The sequence below is a fragment of the Leptonychotes weddellii genome, chromosome 12 (assembly GCF_054177405.1).
Source record: "Leptonychotes weddellii isolate Sample4059 chromosome 12, ASM5417740v2, whole genome shotgun sequence".
NCBI lineage: Eukaryota > Metazoa > Chordata > Mammalia > Carnivora > Phocidae > Leptonychotes > Leptonychotes weddellii.
The window spans coordinates 72,899,107-72,921,502 of NC_138380.1; the positions used below are offsets into that span (position 1 = coordinate 72,899,107).

Below are 22,396 nucleotides of genomic sequence, written 5' to 3' on the forward strand. Positions count from 1 at the left end.
ACTCGATCCCGGGACTCCAGGATCATGACCTGAGCCGAAGGCGGTCGCCCAACCAACTGAGCCACCCAGGCGCCCCAGACTTAATATTTCTTGATATTTCTTAATACTAAGCTAATATCTGTTAGCTTCTCCCGTTTTGTGAGAAAAAGATAGCACACTACTTTTGGAAGGAAAGCGTACTCTTCCTTACGTGGCTCTGCATCTGCCCAAATCACTTCAAACCGTGAGACCTCAGGAGCAGTGGGAGCTGTTGGCGTCTGGAATCGGGCCAGGCTACGGTGATGCCACGAGCAGGTGTCTGGGTACCTGGGACAGGAGGTTGCCATGAATCATGAATCCTAAAACAGTTCTGAGATGAGGGTCCATCTGCTCAGATGGACAACGTGTTGAATCACATTGGAGAATGGAAGAGAATTTTTAGAAGCTAAGTGAAATATTTCTCCAGATTTCAAGTCTGTGTTTTTTATATGGAAAGTGTTGATGCTTTGCTTTAATCAGTGAATGGGGATTTGTTAAAATGAGTATGACGGGAAACAAAATGAAATTTTAGAGAAAATAGAGCTTCCATAAGTGTCAGGTTGGATTAATTTTGAGGGCATCTTAGTGATGATATATATTCAGTGAAGATCAATATATTTTACACATTAAAATGAATAAACCCTTTTGTAATATCCTTTACTCTTATAAAGGAGGGTAAGGAGAAATAAATCAATAACAAAAAAGAAAAGTTTATGACTCATATATATCCCGAGAACCTGTTGAAAAGACTTTAAGTGAAATATCTGCTGATATTTTTAAATTCACCTTTTAGAATGGGCTGACAAGCACAAGTGCTTTTGCTTGTATTATGGGATACATGTTAGGTAATTTGACTTGAAACAATTGTAATATATAGAACAATTCTTCTTGAGACTTAAGTTTTCTAAATATCTTTAACAAATAGAATTATTCACAATAAAAAGTCACACCAGTGAAAATGGGGTGAAATAGACATTAGCTAATATCTAGCTTTGTATGGCAATATTAATAAAAAAATACATAGGCATCATCAGACTGAATAGCACTAAGATTAGGTAGACATTCTGCATGGATGCAAATGCCAGATGGTAAGATCAGTGACAGTTCTTTTGTAGAAACCCAATGGGCTGGTCAAGGCCTACTTCATTTTTCATTGTTGGAAAAAAATCATGAGTTAATAGAATAATGTTAGTATCTATGTAATATTACCATATAGGTTGTAGTAGAATTTTCTACTTAAAGAAATATGGTTCAGTGTCATACAACCCTTCTAAATATTCTTATTTGCTAATATGTTAAATATCATGTATCAAGAGACTGAAAATTTTAGTATATAAGATCATATTTAAAAAAAAGCAACACTACTCATGAACATAATAAACGTGATAAAATAAACCTTGGGCGTCTGGGTGGCTCAGGCAGTTAAGCATCTGCCTTCGGCTCAGGTCATGATCCCAGGGTCCTGGCATTGAGCCCCCACATCAGGCACCCTGCTCAGCGGGGAGTCTGCTTCTCCGCCCCTCCCCACTGCTCGTTCTCTCTCTGTCTCTCTCTGTCAAATAAATAAAATCTTTAAAAAAAAAAATAAACCTTAAAGTTATATCAGGTCTTACAAAACATTTCTAAGTGTCATTTTGAAACATGGCAATTAGACACCTGATGACCTATTCAGTAATACACAGGTATTAGAATGCATTTATCAATAACTTATAGTATTATATAGCTGTAAAGTCTTTTAAAATGTATTGCCTCATTACAAATTCCATTTATGAAAAATTGATGGAAAGGTGGAAAAAGATGAGAGGAAAATTAGTGTAATAATGAAAAACCAAGAGCCCAGTACCAAAGGAAATTGATGATGCTGAGAAAAAGAAGAGAGACAAGGATTCTAAGAGAAATAGGAAAGGGAACAGAGGGAAGATTGCATAAGAAAGGAGAGAGAGAACATGCGGTCAAGAAGAGGAAGGAAAGAACAATTGAGTTATGAGCATTTTTTTAAAGATGGCTCTTTTTACAAATAGCAGCTAACTTTTAGCCTTCCTAATTATCTTCTATACTCTTTCATTTTAAATGCTAATCAAGGACAGTGGCTTTGATTTTTTTTCTTAACCCTCTTCATATATTTTTAAATGTGTTGATATTTGTCCACTTGATCTTGGAAAAGACTTTTGACTGTTTAATTAAGCTGAATCCTTACGATTCCCCCCTAATATTAGCCATGGAAGCAACCCTCGGCCTCTCGCAGTAGTTAGTTTTTGAGCAAAGGTATGCCAGACAAGTTGGTTCACTAAACGACTGGTGGCTTTAATTCATTTACCTTTTAGAAGAGGTCATTTAACATAGCTGTCTTGACTGCTATGAAATACACTTGACATAACTGAACTTCGGTGATTCCTTCCTAAGTTCTTTTCATTTCCTTTTGTTCCTGACTACCTTTTGGCATATAGAAGGCATATATGATGGGTACAACTTGATGAGTTTGGAGATAAGTATACATACACCCCTGATACCATCACCACAATCAGTACTATAAACCTGTCCATCATCTCTAGAAGTTTCTTCCCACCATCTTATTTATTATTCTATTTTTTGTGATAAGAGGGTTAGCAGATTTTTAAGTGTATAATACAGTATTTTTAACTATAGGTATTATGTTAAACAGAAGATCTCTAGGGTTTATTCCTCTTGCATAACTGAAACTTTGTTACCTCTGACTAATACCTCCCCATTTCCCACTTGCCCCAACCCTGGGCAACCACCATCCTACTCTACTTCTATGACTTTACTCTTTGAGTTTCCTCATGGAAGTGGTGTCATGTAGTATTTGTCTTTCTGTGTTAGGCTTATTTATTTGGTTAAAGGCTGAATGATTTTTTTTATATATATATTAACAATATAATAGAACCAAGTCTCTATCGTAAGACATTAAGACAATATTATAATTAAAAACTAAGACACCATATTTCTGTTGATGCTGACATGTTTTTAAAACATCCAACCCTTTTTTCAAGTTTAAAGACTTTTTAAATGAAGTGATTTTTAAAATTTACTCAGGAAATCATACGTTTTTCCTCTGATCTTACCATTTTGATACACGCCAGGATAAGATCGAGTGGCTCATCCCTAATAATTGTCTGTTAAAGTAAAGGTCAAAAATAGCCTTTACTATTATTATCTTACTATAATGGAAATAGAATATATGTTACTTTTACGTAATTGGATTTTTTTTTTAAAGACTTTATTTATTTGAGAGAGAGAGAATGAGAGAGCACATGAGAGGGAGGAGGGTCAGAGGGAGAAGCAGACACCCTGCTGAGCAGGGAGCCCGATGTGGGACTCGCTCCTGGGACTCCAGGATCATGACCTGAGCCGAAGGCAGTCGCTTAACCAACTGAGCCACCCAGGCACCCACGTAATTGGATTTTTATATAACAAGATTTGTGCCTCAGGCTTAGATGTCCCTAGTAGCTGTGAGAAACTGGTTGGATTTTCGAAATTTTCTCAGCCTTGATCATCAAATCTGGAAAAAAAATATGAACAGCAACTCTTCGGTTTATTCCCTGAAGGTTGTTACCAATGAGATAATAAACTGTAAAGTACTTTGGAAATAGAAAACAGTAGGCATTTTTACAAGAGTGAATATCAACTAGAATAATTTTTTTCTAAATTCACTTTTCATGTGAGAAAATGAAGAACATAATTGAGATTTCAGTCAGTTGACAAGGAAACTGAAATAGCCATCTGTTTATGACCCCTTCCACATTTCTAAGCAATAATATCTACCAGTTAACACCGCATGGTAGAGGTGGTCCAGAGATTTTAGCCTCTGACCTTGGTTAGGGCACTTCTCAATAGGGTTTCCCAGTAAAACAAAAGTTGCTCAGTTAAGTTTGAATTTCACACAAATAACAAATTTTTTAATACAGGTATGCAGTATTTGGGAAAAACACTAAAAACATCTGATCTTTATCAAAATTCAAATTTAACTTGGTGTCCTATATTTCTTTTAGCTAAATCTGTCAACCATATCTGTCACATTCTGAGTTTCTACATTTGTGATATAGGAAAATCAGCTTCCACGTTATGTCATGGAATTCTTGTGGGGATCAAACAATCTATTATATACATTAATCCAAGTGTAGAAATTTTATATTTAAAGAAGTTCTGTCAACTGTCTTTTAAAAATTTTTGCCACAGGGGTGCCTGGGTGGCTCAATCGGTTAAGCATCTGACTTTGGCTCAGGTCATGATCCCGGGGTCCTGGGATTGAGCCCCACATCGGGCTCCCTGCTCAGCGGGGAGTCTGCTTCTCCCTCTCCCTCTGGTTGTGCGTGCTCTCTCACTCTCAAAATCTTTTTAAAAAAATGTTTGCCACAATTACTGAAAATAAAGTGTTTTTGCAAAAACTAGGATCCTCTGACTCACAATAGAGTCTAAGAAATGTTCCGTGTTGAGATGCAATTTAGAGCAGGGCTACTTGGCATGAGTGGATTAAGCAAGTATATTCTACCCAATAACCAGGTTATAAATGTCACTTCCGTCATTTGATGTGGTGGCAACCTTTGGAAAACACTCACAGACTTCAGCAAATAATGGGAAGACAATAATGTTTAGATTGTAGAATTGTTAAAAGAAGAAAATAATTAAATACACTTCTTAGCCAATTGCCTGCATATAGGAGAAAGTCAGTGATGGTTAGCCACTTTTATTAGTTTCATTTATTGGATTATTTAAATGATGTGGAGAAACTACTGACTCCAAGTACAGAAATTTCTCGAGCTGACATCCTATAAAGGCACCTCTGCAGAGCTGGTTCTGAAAAGCAGTTTGGCTAGTAATCAGTGGAGACTTGAACTCTTGACATCTGTCCTTGGACAGAACCTCGATAAACTGCCTGTTTTCTGATTTGGTTGATGTGTATGGAAATGAACTGTAAGAAGGATTCTGTGTGTCTTTTTCTTTTCTTCTCTCCCTTCTCCTCCTTTGGCTCCTGCACCCCCTCCCTCCTCTTTCAGTTTCCAGCCTAGAAGGTGGATAGGCTGTGTGATAATGGAAGGGATGTTAAATTTGAGGGTGAAGAGGAGTTCTTGATGCATGTGAAAACTGTCGTCAGCAGAATTACTTGCTTTGGCTCAGTCACATTACATCTGTGAGCCCATTTCTTCACCACTAACTTGGGATGATGGAAGATGATTTCCAGCGCAGACACTAACATTATCTACTTAAGTGTTTAGGCTTTGCTTTTGTGATGTCCACAGTCCTTGTGTTGTGGGACAAGAAGTCCTAGAGCTAGCTTCATGGCATAGCCGAAGCTGGGAGCCCATGTCCAGTGACATCTTCACTGAGTATGTGCTGATTGGAAAATCAGTTCAATTTATGAGTGCTTTCCTTTGAAAGCTCTTAATTGCTTTGGATAAATGACCTTTAAAGCTATTAAACTGCTTTCAAGAGCTGTCAACTTTGTGAATTTTTACCCGTCGTTAAAACAGAGGTACAAATTATTCATTTACCTGTTAGTATCTCCTGAAATTGTTTTAATTCCTGCTGTAATTGGGATTGTAATTAGGAATTAGTGGCTCACTGAAATGCCAATGGAGGCAGTACTTACTCTTTTCTTAGATAATTAGTTGTATTTGCAGAAAAAGCCAAAAATCTACTTCATTTTCATATGACATTTTCTTAATGTCTTATTAAGCACTTGTTCTCTCTCTGCCTTCCTTCATTTGTTCATTTCAAAACCATGGGGTTACAATAAAGTGACCTATTACTTGTTGAGTGACTGTTAACTACACCTCTGGGAGACAATTCTTTGTTGTTTATATCTGCTAAAATTTTTAAAATGCAAAAGAACCTGTGTACAAAGTATATGAAGTGACATATTCTTTCCATATGGATGGTCCGTTGTTCTTGAGTTGTCTAGTACTTTTTGAAAAATAGCTCAAAAATGTTTTAAACATCAAATAGCAGATGACACAGGTTAGTCCAAAGAATACTTTTTTTTTTCCTTTTTGGTTATTTATGAAGGCAGCATTTGTGATAGATTCCTAGCCAATTTGAAGAAAATGGGATAGTGTTGGAGCCTTGATATTAATGGTATGTATAGAAGTACTGTTTTCATGTTCAGTTACCTTTTTAAAAGCCCATTTTTTTTTCTTTTTTACTTTGATATTTGTGAATGGATGCAAGGTTTAGCTATAAATGTATTCTATTTGCAGATTGCTGTATAAACAAACTTGAAATGGAAGTGATTCCACTATCACTATTTTTATGCTAATAATGCTTAAAATCCAGTGTACCAGTTAGGAATACTACCAATTACAAAAACAGTTTGATTTCAACACTATGGAAGTTTGTTTTTCACTTCAGTCTGAGTATCAGTCAGTTGTATAGACTGGAGCTGATAGGGATGCTTCACGAAGAGGGGGTCCGTGGTCCTGTTTGGTTTCTGTCATCTGAGTGTGACCTCTGCCTCAAACCCACCTCTGTTACTTGTGCTCTTTCTTAATGGACAAACAGTATTCTCCCTCTTGTTGGGGGTTCTTGCTCGAAGTCACATAAAACCTTTCCTCTTGTGGGACGTTGGCCAGAATTTAGTGGCCTTGTGGGCCCAGTTACCTTCAAGGTGGTCATGTATGCAGGTGAAAAGCAGAGGCTGTACTAAGTAAGAAGGGGAGAAGAGGTGCTCAGGGACAAAAAGACCTCTGATGTGGTTACTCTGTGCACATGTGTGTTTTATTTTTTTAAGGATTTTATTTATTTGAGAGAGAGACAGAAAGAGAAAGGGAACAGGTGCACAGAGGCAGAAGGAGAAGCAGATTGGCCGCTGAGCAGGGACCCCAACTCAGGGCTTGATCCCAGGCCCCTGCGACCATGACCTGAGCCAAAGGCAGTCGCTTAACTGACTGAGCCACCCAGGTGCCCCCACATGTGTGTTTTATTTTTTTTAATTTTTAATTTTTATTGAGACATAGAGATACAGAGAGAGAGAGAGAAAGCATGAGCAGGGAGAGAGGCAGAGGGAGAGGGAGAAGCAGGCTCCTCGCTGAGCCAGGAGCTCGATACAGGGCTCGATCCCAGGACCCTGGGATCATGACCTGAGCCGAAGGCAGACGCTTAACCATCTGAGCCACCCAGGAGCCCCCACATGTGTGTTTTATTTTATTTTTTTAAGATTTTATTTATTTATTTGACAGAGAGAGACACAGCGAGAGAGGGAACACAAGCAGGGGGAGTGGGAGAGGGAGAAGCAGGCTTCCCGTGGAGCAGGGAGCCCGATGTGGGGCTCGATCCCAGGACCCTGGGATTATGACCTGAGCCGAAGGCAGACGCTTAACGACTGAGCCACCCAGGCGCCCCACATGTGTGTTTTAAAAGACCAAATTGTTTCCAATCTGCCTGAAATTTTAATCTAATTGGGGAGTCGACATTTATACATCTTGAAATTTAGATTATAAAACAGAAAATTAAATGATTAAATGTCAGATAAATTAGACCAGCTGTAACAATACATTTGCTATAGGACTTTTGGAAAAGACATAGTGATTAGAGACCAGAGTTAATGGGCTTGGTTTATGAACTCTGGTTTGAAAAATCAAGTTGAAGGAAAAAGGGCAAAGCCCAATTAGAAGGAAGAAAAGCACAAAGTGAGAAACAGGGAGATGAGCAAGTACTGTGAGAGGCTAGTAAGCCTAGTTAATCTAAGAGTTTGTTACAGAAGAAGAGTGCTATCAGATCAAAAGTTTCATTAATGGCAAATTCTGTGGCTCCGAATGTCAGAATTGTTTGGGATTTAATGTTAGGAAAATACCATCGACATTTTGAGCAGTGGAATACTATAGCTAAAACAGTGTTTATTCTGATTGGAAGGAGAAACACTGAGAGAACCTTGACCAGAAGATACACTATTGTAATGATCAGATGTGGGATATGAACAAGGGACCAAATAGGAATTTATTTAAAAAATTTTTTTTAAAGATTTTACTTATTTGAGAGAGAGAGAGAAAAAATGGTGGGGAGGGGCAGAGGGAGAGAGAGAGAGAAGCAGACTCCCTGCTGATCCCAGAATCCTGGGATCATGACCTGAGCCAAAGGCAGACGCTTAACTGACTAAGCCACCCAGGCATCCCCCAAGTAGGAATTTGAAAAGGAGAATCTTTAGATAGAAAAAACGAGGATATTAGAGATGTTACAAAAAAAAATAAATATTGATACACTTATATATTGTAAAATGATTACCAGTGTAGTGTTGGGTAACACCTTCCTATCACCTGACATAATTGCCATTTCTTTTTTGTGGTGAGAAATTTAAGATGCAATTTCTTAGTGACTTTCAAGTAGATGATATGTTATTAAGTATACTCATCATGCTCTATCTTCAGACCTTATTCATCTTTTGACTGGGAGTTTGTACCCTTTGGCCAATATCACACTATTTCCACCCTCCCCAGCAACCATCATTCTACTTTCTGCTACTCAATGTCTCTGTGAGTTCGGCTTCCTTAGATTCCACATGTAAGAGAGGTCATATAGTATTTATCTTTCTCTGTGTGACTTTTTTCACTTAGCATAATGCCCTCATTTAAGTGTATCAAATTAACACATTGTTATATCTGAATTATATCTCAATAAAAAAGATAAAATAAATGAATTTAGTGACAGACATAAAGTGTAAGTTAAGATGACTATAATATATAATTTGAGGGTATATGAGAATGTTGGTACTGTATGCTAAAATAAAATACCAGAAGTATTTTTATTTGGGGAGTAAATTGGTAAGTTTGATTTAGACCAGTAATTATACACACACACACACACGCCGCACACACGCACAAAATATTATCTTGAAATTCTCATTTGATTCTGATTTATAGAGATGATTCAGTAGCCTTAAATTTGTTGGCTTTTGTATAGCCTCATCTCTTACCTGAAGCTGTCTTATTTTTCACACATAAGGGTTGTAATAGTTACTCACTTTGCAATCAACTATGGATCCAGTCACACTTCAATTAAGTGATTTATTGCTGACAAGAAAGAGTAGTTAAGGGCGCCTGGGTGGCTCAGTCGGTTAAGTGTCTGCCTTCGGCTCAGGTCATGTTCCCAGGGTGCTGGGATCGAGCCCCGCATCAGGCTCCCTGCTCAGCGGGAAGCCTGCTTCTCCCTCTCCCACTCCCCCTGCTTGTGTTCCCTCTCTCACTGTGTCTCTCTCTGTCAAATAAATAAATAAATAAATAAATAAAATCTTAAAAAAAAGAGTAGGTAAATAAGATGCTGATATGAACCTGGAAGCTGATTGTAATTGGTTGGTGGATAACACTACATAAAATATGTGAATAAGCATTGCTAAAAAGCTTCAGGTCTTTTTAACTTCTAAAGGATCTCTCTCATTCTGTTTCTTTTTCTTTTATACACTGTTAAATTTTTACACTGTATGCCATCCATTTTTATATACATAGAAACATCTTTGCTATGTAATTTTATGTTCACTATATTTTATTAAGGAAAATTAACATCTTTGTCAAAAATTTAGACACCTTTCTAAGCACTTCTGTTAGGTACACCAAATAAAAAAAATAAGAAACATATTATCAACATTGTCTAAGATGTATTGACTTACAAAAACAGGCAACGTGTTACTGTAGAATCACAGTTTGTTTTTTTTTTATGAATATATCAATATTACCTCATTGGATTTGTTTGCTTACAAAATGGGAAACTTTTTCTCTGTCAGAGATCACATTTTTCTCTAGGTAGCACATACCTGAAATTATTCTTCAGTAAATCCTCACCTTTATAGAACTTGTATTTACAAGCTTATTTCTGAGCCACAGCTAATAACTACTTAAGGGCCATCTAAATGATTAAGTCTTTGTGCACTATTTACTTTATTGAATATTCCACTTATAACTGCACAATGTGTTTGTGACCTGCTGCTGCTGACAGATAACCCCCTTTTTTAAAAAAAAAGATTTTATTTATTTGACAGAGAGAGGGAACACAAGCAGGGGGAGTGGGAGAGGGAGAAGCAGACTTCCTGCCGAGCAGGGAGTCCGACGGGGGGGCTCGATCCCAGGACCCTGGGATCATGACCTGAGCTGAAGGCAGATGCTTAACTGACTGAGCCACCCAGGTGCCCCACAGATAACCTTTATGTTCAATGAAACTGTTTTCCGTAGCTTATCTGGCATCAGTAGAATTACCAGCAAATCACTTTGTATTAAGTGCTTTTATTTTTAGAACTACAGTGATTTATTCTTGGCTATGATACATTGTATCTGTATGTGAGTTAGTGCTGCTTGTTGATAAGTTATAGAAATGTTCTGGACATATTACAGTAGTGATATCAAAGGCACTCTCAAGCCAAACCAGTGATAGCATCTGAACATCAAGCCTCATGGCTCAGTAACTAAATTAAAATCCCGAAACAATTGCATTGAGTCAATATAGTCAAGTACGGTTGCAAGGGGGAAAAGTGGTAAGAACAAGCAAATGTCCTGTTGCTGAGGAAACCCAGATATGCTAAGAATTCAAATACTGGTAAGAGTGAATTTTGCTCTGCAGGAGTTCACAGGTGAGAGAAAAAATTATGAACATGTTAGATTAAAATGAAGTGCCAAGAGATAGCTAATAAATATATTAACAAGTTATCTGAAACACAGTTGATGTTAACAGTTCTCAAGTGAAATTATGATCTGGAATTATTCACTTAATGACATCTGGCTCCCTGACTGCAGGCTTCAGATCATCCAAAGATTCTAACCCAATGTCCATCTCCAGTTTTATTTACTATAAGGTTCAGCCTTGATCACGTACTCGTACATTGCCCTTTTGTCTCCTTTTATTTTATTTTCTGCAACCTACCTTTTTTTTTTTTTTTCATCTCCATGTTTTAATGCGAGAGCTCCATCTCTGGTCATAGGCGTCTTAGCAGTCATTTAAAATAGAATATAAGCACCAACTTTCACGTGAAAGATTTCCCCAAAAGCAATCTTTCTTTACTTTTTCTCAGAGAAATTTTTTGTATTATAATAGCTATAAAATTTTATCTTCCTTCCAAATTTATTTTGTATACGCTCTTTCTAGAAAGCATTGCAGTGTAAGCAACTGCTCGTAGAGATGGCTGTGTGCGTGTGCACGTGTGTGTACTCCTCATATCACCTAACACAGTGCCTTGTGTATAGTGAATAATATTTGTTAAATTAAGCTGGGTAAACAGATTGACATAACAGGTACTAGAATTGAAAACAAGTATCCGAGTAGAACTTAAGAGAATGTTGCTAAATAATGTGAAACAAGGGCAAAACAGATGGAAACTGCCAAGAAACCTAGTGTTCCAATTATCTAGGTCCCTGCCTGTACACCTTTCCCATCCTTACCCCCCTTAATCTATGCCAGTGTTCTTTCTGGGGTTTCTGGAGTGACCTCATGGAGTCCTTTAGATTCCCAGGAAATTTTATTGACTCTCTGACAGCATCCTGCATCACTGGCGATGGAGTAGGAATGTACTTGTAGGCAGTTAAAATCTAAGCACATCTTCTGATAATCTATTTTAAAAATCTCTCTATAATCAGATCCAGTGACCCAATGATACCGTTTTCTAATATTCACATATGGATTACTTATGTGCCAACTTAGTTCTAAGTGTTGTGTGTGTAAATCATTGAATCTTTAACCCTTGGAAGTGGGAAATAGGAATCATTACTCTCGTTTTACTGAAAAAGGTTAAGTAATTCATCCAGTGAAAAATCTGAGTGGACTAGCTCCAGACTCCTTTCTGAAGTTCTACACTAGGCTGTTTCCAGTCGGACAAGAACATTTTAAAGAAGAGACAAGAAGACAGACTCTTCCTATGAGCATTGACTCGAGTGGGATGACTGCCTTCTAGTCTCACCTTCTGCCTCTGCAGCTCATTGGTGGCGCTCTGTGACAGCAAGCTTCCGTCATTCAGCATTTGAAAACTTGATCTGGGAATGAAAATTGTTTGGGAACCAGTTGCTTTTTAGACACATGTGTACCCCCAAATTCAGTACTGAATGAAAGATATATTACTAGATTCTAGTAATGTAAATATATAAGTAATAAGCGGTTTCCTCAGGGCCAAAATAACACTGCCCTAAGAAGATAGAGGAATGTAAGAAATAGTGAAGCAGATTTCCAACACTCTGTGAAGCATTCACTTCCTTTACGTTCAAGTCTATGTAATGGGGTAGAGTTCTGACCTCTAACAGATTATTGGTTCAGTTACTTAAACAATGGCTAACATGACAGAGACTGTATATATTTTTCTCAGATAAAACTCTTACCTAATAGGTAGATTAGTTGTAGAGCAAGCGTGGTCCCCTCCATCTGCCATTCCTTCGGTTGTTGTCCTCATCTGAATGACCAAAACTGGATCGACACTACCACATTTATGGTTAGGGTGAAAAAGAAGGGGAAACTTAGTGGAAGGCAAACAGCATGACCAGAAAGTTGTACATATGTTGCTCCTCAAATGCTATTGACGAGAATTTCATCACATGGCCCTACTGTGGCAAGAGAGACTGAGAAATACAGTTTCTAGTAGGTAATCACCTAAAACTTGGGAGGTACTGTTACTAGAAGGATGGAGAAAGAAGAGTATTTTAAAGCACTGTCACAGACTATTCCTTTGGTCATCTGAATATCTGTGCATATGTGTTTTTTTTTTTTTTCCTCACACATAGAACACACTATCTTTCCATAGAAGATGATCCAAAATCCCAACAAGTTACTACATCCAGATAAAAATCCAGGCTTTCCAGGTAACATGCAATTCTCTCCATCATGGCGATACAACTTTTCCTAATTTGACTATTTATACAGTGGAATATTGGTTACTTTTTTGTTTTTTTGCCCTGTTGCCATTATTGCCCAGGTATCTTATATGAAATGATACTGTCTTCTGGATGACCACAATAAAAATTCTCATTTGAAAAAAGAGTAGGAAATACAGAGCAGTCACAGGTTTGTGGTACATACTACAATTCGTTGGGTAAGAAACGCAAAGACAACCTACTCTTGGATAAAGCAGATATCTTGGTTAGCCCATGTGCTTGCTCTGGGAGTAACCCTTCTGTCTGTAACCCTCTCTGGCACATCTGAAGAGGGATGTGCTTGGGGCTAAACAAATTTCATATCTTGCTGTTTCTGCAGCAGGTTTAGAGCCCAGAAATTGCCTTTGGGTTCACAACAGTGACAAGATTTCTACAGTCTAGCCTTGTGGTTGCTTTGGTAGCACAAACAGCATCAAAAACAATACTGAGTTGGCTTCTACTTATGTTCTTCTAGTGAGTTTCTTGTGCTAGCAATCTCAGTTCTAAGATTTAGTCTAGAAGTCTTTTTTTTTTTTTAGAGAATGCAGGGGTGGGGACAGAGGGAGAGGGGGAGAGAGAGAGAGGGAGAGAATCTTCCACAGACTCCCCACTGAGCACAGAGCATAAGTCAGGGCTCCATGCCATGACCATGAGATCATGACCTGAGCCGAAATGAAGAGTCAGACACCTAACTGAGCCACCTAAGTGCCCGAGTCTAGAAATAATTCTTATCCAATATCTTTTTTATATTTACTGGGTTCTGAACTTAGCCCGTCTTCATCTCTCTCATTTCAATGGTGGCTTACTTGAAACATTGCTGAAAACAGAAAACATAATGTTAGAGTAGTGGACGTTACTCATATTTTAGTTGTCCATCTGTACCTGTGGCCGAGGCTGCTAGCTGCCTAACAGAGTTGTGTCTTCTCACTCCATTGTGAAATTCTGCCTTTGGAAATGACATCTTGTCAGGGACTATACGTGTCAGACCTCTTGTATCTATGCAGCCCCAGTAGTATATGAGTGAAAGTAAGAGGTCTCAGTTCAAGCCTGAGATTGTTAGGACTTGGGCGTGCCTTCTCTACACTTCCTGAGTGACTTTAGAAACCAAGTGCTGAAGAAGGCAAGAGTGCCACCAGGTAGAAGTCATTGAATACCATCTTGAAGCAGAATCTATGCCTCTGTGGGTAGTGATACTTAACTTAGACTGTCATATGAGTGAGGAATAAACTTTGTGCTAATAAACAAAAGATCTGAGATTGTTCATTAAGTTATTTTTGTTACCATAATGGATAGAGAATCCTTTCCATGTCTTGGGTATTTCCCAGGTTAAAGGTTTTACTGGAAAACAGAGCCCATCTTACAACACAGAATCTGAAAAGGCCAGCTATTTGCCTTTCTAGAATCCCTGGCACTTTTGTGTGGGTACATAACCCTCAGTCTGTTATAGAGACTCATCCTGGACCTTGATACAGGAGCCATGATATGAGTTAGGGAGTGTGGAGAATTCATTCTGGGACAGTAGTGTTTGGGCAGCAACATTCAGATTCCTGGAAATTTTGTGGGCTATACAGTACACATTTATTGAATTAATTCTGGCTTAAAAATAGTCCAAATTCATTATCATGGCTTAGAATTCAGAACCATCACTAATAATCCATAAGAGATGACTGAGGCGAGCTTAAAGTAATGATCCACATAATACCAATTAGATCCAGCCAGCAGGACCAGGGTTGGGTTTTTATGAGGGTTGGGTTTTTAAAGGCATTTTTGAGTATGTGAAGTTTCCTTTTTTCTATGTGACCAAAAATGCAAAATCTATTAGAATTAGAAAAATGCTCTTGAGCTCATTAATGGGAAATGCAATTAGCTGTCATTTGAAGTGGTGTTTCTACCAAGAGAATCAGGCCTCACTTCATCCTTCTGTGCTTTATTATTTCCTAGCAGTTGAAATGAAAAACTGTACGCTCATATTATTTTTAGAGCATTTTAACCAGAAAATGGCACTACAATCTGCATACTTTCTCAAGAACATTTCTCTAACCCATATTTCAGTATTCTGGGTCATATGAGTGAGGAATAAACTTTGGTACTTAAGGTACTTAAGTACCTTTTGAGGTCACTGATTGAGTAACTAGCATAGCACACCCTAAATATCATGTGAAGTAGAATTGTAGTCCAGTAGGTTTAGCCGAAGACACGCCCACAGTTCATTTTTGATTGGAGAAAAAATTCTTCTAAACGGTCATTGTCACCGTTAAAGATGGCATTCAGAAATACAATGCCCACTTTATGGACACCACTCCTCCTGTCATCCCAAAATCTTAGTGGAAAGCAAAAGGGACGTCTAAAATGAACACCATTATGCCTTTTTACAGGAGTTTTAGAAGCTCCAATTTCCTCTCAAAACACATAGCTTTCATTATGCATCATTAAGAAAGTGATTATTTCAGGGAATTTCAGTGAATGGTTATTATCCTTTTTACTATTTGACCTTCTGTAATTCTGAGCCTCTATAAATAATGTACCACCTAAGTGCCACAATGGGATTTTGCAACAAATTAATTAGTGATACCACAGAAGAAAATACATTGTTTAATTTTACCATAATGTAAGTATCTTAATTTCGTATAATCAAGGGGTATTTCCTAATAGTAAATATCTCAGAAGACTTCTAAGAGAATATTATTAATATTTTTAAATATAAACCATCTAATTTTATAAACCATATTAAAATTGAATGGTCTGGCTCATACTGTAAATTGCAAACCTTTTTTCTGTCTTTAAAGAAAGATACCAATTTTACAGAGCATAATACTGCATATCACGGTTAATTTCAATTAACAATTATAGTGAAAACAAATTCTAGATGAATGTCGTCTGCAAAGAATTCAGAAATCTAATTTAAACATGACTTTCAAATTTCAGGTTTGTTAAGTCACTTGTCAAAATCACTGTTTAACCACTTCCAACCCATGGTAGTTGTGGGACCTTTGCAGTGTTACCTAATGTCACTTCTGTCATCTCTCCTGATCATTTGTAACAGTCTGAATCCAATCAGGAGAGAGAAAACAGTATTTTGAATAGGAAAAGTTATTTTTTTGCAAGTTAATTTTTTTTAAGTAAAGAATTATTGTAACAGGGATTGGAATACTGAGGGATTAGCTAGAAGTACAGATCACTCTGAAGACTGTAGGTATACCAGATACAGTATTATATAATGTAATCTGTAACAACAACTCCCCCTGGAATTGAGCTAGCCTGAGGAAGCAACCTCAATCCCCTGTGCCTCTGGGCTGAGATCCAGATCTTGCTTTTTTTTTTTTTTTTTTTTCTTAAGATTTTATTTATTTGAGAGACAGACCATGTGCACCCTGCATGAGCTGGCGGAGGGGCAAAGGGAGAGGGAGAAACAGACTCCCCACTGAGCAGGGAGCCAGACACGGGGCTTGATCCCACGACCCTGGGACCATGAACTAAGCCAAAGGCAGATGCTTAACCGACTGAGCCACCCAAGTGCCACACCCCACCCCCCCACCCCCCCCAAGATCCAGATCTTCTTATGGAAGATGGAGTCATGGCCCACCAAATGACCAAAAAGTTGCTATGATGTCATGCTAGAATGGTTTGCTGGTAATTCATCCTCTAGGTCCAAAATGTCTCCTTGGAGGCACTCCTACAAAAGTAGTCAGGGAGTACTGCTGGCCATTTTTTTTTTTTTTTTTGGAGAGTCTGAGAGCCCTCCAAAAGTTACCCAAGCTATAGGAGTTGAGCTCTGGAAAATACAATGCCCTGCAGGATCCAGACACCAGGAAGGCCTCACATGCCCCAAGAGCCTTTGAGCAAACAAATCAGAAGCAGGAAGCAAAAACCCTTTCTTCACTGAGTGTCTCTCTTTCATCATCTGCTGACAAAGCTTAAAATTGTGCTCCTTGGTAAGAGAAAAATATTTTAAGAGCCCAGATCCTTTTTCATAGAGCAAGATAAAGGGGTGATTTTGGAGCTGAGAGGCAATAAATGTATAACCAGCAAAACATTGTACTGAAAGGATATCATTCATTTAAATTTGTAGTTATCACCTAGACCCCAGCTTGGGGAGTCAGATATTATAGAGGTCTAGTTGAACGTGAACTGGCATGTCTCCTGGCATGCTTGTTGCTTTGTTCCAGGGCTCCCACAAAAAGAAAAACAAAGTGAAATGTTACCTGACTGGCTTTATGTTTTTGCAAGTGAAGATTGTAGGAATAAAAGTAAATTTATCATTTCATTTGCATTGACTATATTGTAAATGGTTGTTGGGAGATGGCTATATTTAAACTGTTTTATATAAATGTGATTAGTCCTTTAAAATGAATGTCATTTTATAATCTAGTCACTAATGAGAAAAAAATTTTGTAGGCAAGGAGAGACTCGGAAGTTACCTATTTTTTGACATATCCTAATTGGCCAAATTATTATAGTTGACTGATAAACCTGATTCAAAGTAAATTTTTCCACAATTTCCATAGTTTTCAGTAGAGAAAAGGGCAAAGTAGATTGGGGGGCATAAGTCATGTGAATTATTAAAGGAATTTTCCTAAGAGTCATATGTTCAAGGAGAGGACTTGTTCAGCATAAAATTATCTAATTCTGCAGCATTTATTATTCTCCATTAGATCTAAGGTGTGTGTGTGTGTAAAGTATTTAATTTTAATTAAAGGGTAGATTTGGTTAGAAAAATGCAAATTAATTGCATTCAAAAAATCAATGCAGTTACACATTTTTTTTTTCCTGATGATTGCAAAATGATAAAGGCTCTGAAACTAATACAAGATTCTTGAATTTATGCTTGAATTACTTCAAATCAGTCAAATAAACTTAAGGAAAATAGTTTTCTGTGGATTTATTTTAATTCTACTTTAACTTTTTTAATTATAATCGCAAATGTTCTGGCCATTATCAAATATGTGAAGAAAAAGATTAAAAAAATCTTACCACTATATCAATAACAATTCAAGAGAAACAGGTGTCTTTTTATAGATCAAGATAGTATGACATTGAATGAAAATATAAAGATCAAAAAATTGAAAGTACAATTTCCATTAGTGGCAAGTAATTTTCCTTTTAAGGTAAATTTTTATGTTAGTAGAGGGGAAGTAAAATGTATAACTGCTGGACACCTGATAAAACACGTTAAGATAGCATCTAGAAAATCCCTATGTCTACAAGTTAGTTATGAAATAATGTGAAAAAAGAAAATTAACTTCTGTTAACTTTCTTTTACACTGCTGTGTTTGCCATTTTGAAAAAGACTAAGGTATAAAAATTATAATCCCGGGGCGCCTGGGTGGCTCAGTCGTTAAGCGTCTGCCTTCGGCTCAGGTCATGATCACAGGGTCCTGGGATCGAGGCCCACATTGGGCTCCCTGCTCCGTGGGAAGCCTGCTTCTCCCTCTCCCACTCTCTCTGCTTGTGTTCCCCTCTCTCGCTATGTCTCTCTCTGTCAAATAAATAAATAAAATCTTTAAAAAAAAATTATAATCCCATTTTAACTATTGCTCTGGTAAGTGGAATGTGTCAGTGGAGTTTTGTGACTTTTGAAAATATCTTTCTAGATCATATGTAATATTTTTATTTAATTTCTCTATTTTTCATTTAATTTCTCTTTCTTTTAGCTTCCCCATGGGTTGATAACAGTAGAACTCCAAACAAGATTGATCTTTATGATGTACGCAGAAGACCATGGTAAGAATTTTTAGGTAGTCATGAAAAAATGAACTAGACAAAAGAAGGTCACATTTTTGGTGAAAAAGTTGAAAGGATTTCCATTTTAGAATGAATATTGTCTAATTATTTTAAAGAGCTCTGGTGTTTTTTTTTTTTTTCCATCTAATAAATAAATGCAGTTAAAACAATGAAGATAGTGAGTTCAAGTGAGCAATAATAATGAAAATTGTTGAAATGATTTGTCACATGGCTTCAAATGGACTAGTTGTAGGTTTTATATTCAATGTCATCTCTAAATCTCTTTTAGCTGGTGGGGGTTTCTATTGAAAAGCTCCCAGTTTGCTTGGAGTAGAGCTCTAATGAAGTGTTTCGATAGAGTAGAAGGTGGTTTGCCTCTGGCAGTGAACTAATGAGAACTGGCTCCAAGGTAAAAGCTGCCCCTAGTTACGGTCACAAAGCTTAGGTTTCATTTTCCCAAAAGGAAAGTTTTTTGTTCCTCACTACTAAAGCAACTCATTCTCCTAACATATACCTTGAAAAATAGCAAATAGCTCATGAGTGCACGCACTGGGAAACAATTATTAAGCTTGTGTATTTTATTTCCATTTTTTAAAAAATGTATTTAATGTGTAGATTTCTTTTTTTAAGGAGTTCACATTTTATACAATATACTGCTTTGTAATCTGTTCTTTCATATCAATACCTTTGAGTGCTTATGCATAAGAGACCTGCTTAACGTCATTTTAGAATGATTATATGGTACCTTATTTTGAAAATCCCCCATTGGACATTTAGATGATTTCTAACTTTTTGCTAGGGTTTATACAAATTCCAAGATGCATGATGATTGATTCGAAGAAATATATTTAAGACTTTGAAAATGGACTATTAAGCATTCCAGTAGCAATTTAGATGAACATCAGCCACAAATGATAATACCAGATATTATAATCCACATAATATTTTTGTTAATGTTTCTCCAGATGTGGTGGCCCTGAAGCTATGGGTTGTTGAATGGAGGCCGAGACTATGATATCATGTAGATTGGGTTCAGGAACTTGTTTTTGAGGGGAACCTTAGAAGCAAGGTGCCAACCTGCTATCCTGTCCTCTCATCTTCCCATAGAGAAGCATGCCAGGACCAGTTCACAAGCTGGACATGAACTAGATTTGCCTCTCATTGGAATATCCTGGCGAACCTGCCCCATTTACCTCCTTACAGAGAAACAGACTTTGGTGCACGTTTTAAGCTCTGTTTCATGAACACGTAGTCCTGAGTAGATACTCACTGTGTTGGATGTTGTCTGAAAACGAATTGGCAGGTTTTCTGCAGGCTTCTGAGAAGTTAGATTTAGTCATGGGCAAAGAGGCCGGAGTGATAACTAAAAAGTTGAGGTCAGGTTCAGCTCTTCCTGGTGGGTAAGTCAGCCCTCCGACCCCCATCAGGCTGGCCAGGCAGCATAAACTTTGGGGATCATTCACCTGCAATTCACTTTCTCTCTACAGTCGTTGAACTATCTGAATACAACTTTCCTAGATTTGCTTTAATAGGCACAGATTCTGAGTCAGTAGGGCTGGGGTTCAATGTGAGAATCAGTGTTTTGAACTGGTTCTCCCGGTGATTCTACTCTTGGCAATGTTATATATTACTTTGTTTTAAATTGCTTCCTTATCCCTTTGTATAACCCCTTAGTATTTGTCTGTTGATAGTTGTTTTCTCACATTCCTAGACCACCTAGCTATTTCTGTGTTTATTTTTTTCATTGAAAAATAGGATATAATCTTATAATTCCTTAGAGTGAGTTTTAAACCCCACGGTCAATAAATTGGAGTTTAGGATATATATATATATATTTCACATCCAGGAGTTAATTTCTTTTGCTTCTAATACTAGAACGCATCTCTTGATCTTTTGTTATAGCTGTGATACATACCTTATTTTGCCTCTGACATCTCTATTATGTTAAATATAGCTTTTTAAAAATCAACATTGTAGAATTGTGAATGAAAGCACATTGTCTACTGAGATAGAATGGAAGTAGGGCCATGCTTGGAAAAGCCTTGAAGAAATCAGTAAAAACCAATTTTTCAAAACATATCAATGTTTAATATTTTTCAAGATAAAAAAGTATTCATATAGTATTTGTTTCAGGTACATCCAAGGAGCTGCATCACCTAAAGACATGCTTATTTTGGTTGATGTGTGAGTAGTTAAATATTTTACATATATATACTGAAAATATAGGGAGGATTTGAAGATAACAGTAGTATGTTGGAAATAGGCTGTGGGGGGGAGGGGGAAGGCAAAGAGCAATCGTGATGACTTTTATATCCAGACAAAGAAGCCATGTTAAGACAGTAACAAAACAAACAAAAATTCTCTTACTGTAAATAAGAATCTATATTGGAATTGAAAATTACGGCATCATTCTAAAGTCTGAGCTTTTTGAAAATTATTCTTTTGTTTCAAATTTTTGCTTTATATTTTAAACAGGAGAAAGTATTTGGTTGCTAAAACTTAGCAGTTCCTGCTACCAAACAAAACAAAACAAATTAGTTGGCACTTAGTCATTAATTAGTTAATTCAAATAACTTGTAGGGATTTAGCCACAAAATAGATAAATATCGAATATATTAAAGGCCAATACTGGGACTTTTTCAAGGGAAATGCTGGTATATAGGAAGGAATTCCACAAGTTTTTATATTGGTCGTTTTATTTTTTTACATCGCTTCAAGTTAAGGGGTGTGTGTGTATAATCTTCTAATAAAATTTAAGATGAAATTGTGGAACATCGAAAATAATTAGTTTTTAAGAGTAATACCAAGGAGTTAAAAATATGAGGTATAAAATGCTTATTTTCCCTGAGAGAAAAAGTTACATCTTCTTATATTCTTTGCCACATTGGAAGAAACAGAATCCAATGTTTTGTAGGCAGATAAATCCATACTACAAGCTAGTATCAACGTTTGAAAACATTTAGAAAATGATCTGAAGTAAACAAGTTAAAAACCTATCACCTAGCCTGAAGAAGGGAAGATAAATGAATTCAACAACTATAACTTACATGTTAGTTCCCATTTCATTTCTTAAGATATATGTAAGTCAGAACATTTTAATTAAATTATTGTGGAGTTTATATTATATGCTAATCCTTGATATTCTTCTTAAGTATAAATCTAAATGGTGATTCAATATGTTATAACCTTATTGGATATATGATAATTCCCAGAAATAATTTTTCATATTAAAATCTCTAGAACCCACATGCATATCGGAAGACTAAAAATGCATACGAAATTGAAATACCATTTTTAAAGGATATTTCAACAAACATGTATGGAGGCTGTCCTTTATACAATGTGATAATGTAGAGACAAAGATGATTAAGATGTCTCTCAAAGATAATTCAAGTGTATTAGTGAAACTAAACTCTATTTCCAAGTAACTAAAATAATTGTAGAAGGTGATAGATGTAAAGTCTGACCCAGCACTAAGAGTTGATAGGAAAGAGCATTCTGATTTAAAGTGTCAGAAAAGACTTCATTAAGGAGATAAAAGTAGAATTGATTCCTTAGAGTTAGGATTTCACAAGGTGGGCATGGGAGAGGAGAGGAAAGAGAATGGAATTTCCAGTGGAAGAATTGACAGGAGCAAAAAGCTGCGTAGGTGAGAACATCTGGGGGAACTGTATTGAGCAGAAGGAAGAAAGAAAGAAAGAGTATGAAAGTTTTGGAAAGCAGGGCTTTTGTGATCACTGGCTAGTTAGTAGGTGACTATGAGCTATTAACAGTATTTGATCAAGGTGTGTTTCCAGAATTTTCACCTGTTTGCATGGGGGTAGGGGGAG

General features: G+C 37.0%; 1 protein-coding gene across 1 annotated transcript in view; it reads left to right on the plus strand.

Moving 5' to 3' along the window:
* CACNA2D1 (calcium voltage-gated channel auxiliary subunit alpha2delta 1) overlaps window positions 1-22,396 on the plus strand; it is a 343,011-nt gene that overhangs the window by 237,750 nt on the left and 82,865 nt on the right. The window contains exons 6-7 of the mRNA XM_081799703.1: window positions 18,497-18,566; window positions 20,700-20,750. Coding sequence (XP_081655829.1) covers window positions 18,497-18,566; window positions 20,700-20,750 — 121 coding nt within the window. The remainder of the gene's footprint in view (window positions 1-18,496; window positions 18,567-20,699; window positions 20,751-22,396) is intronic.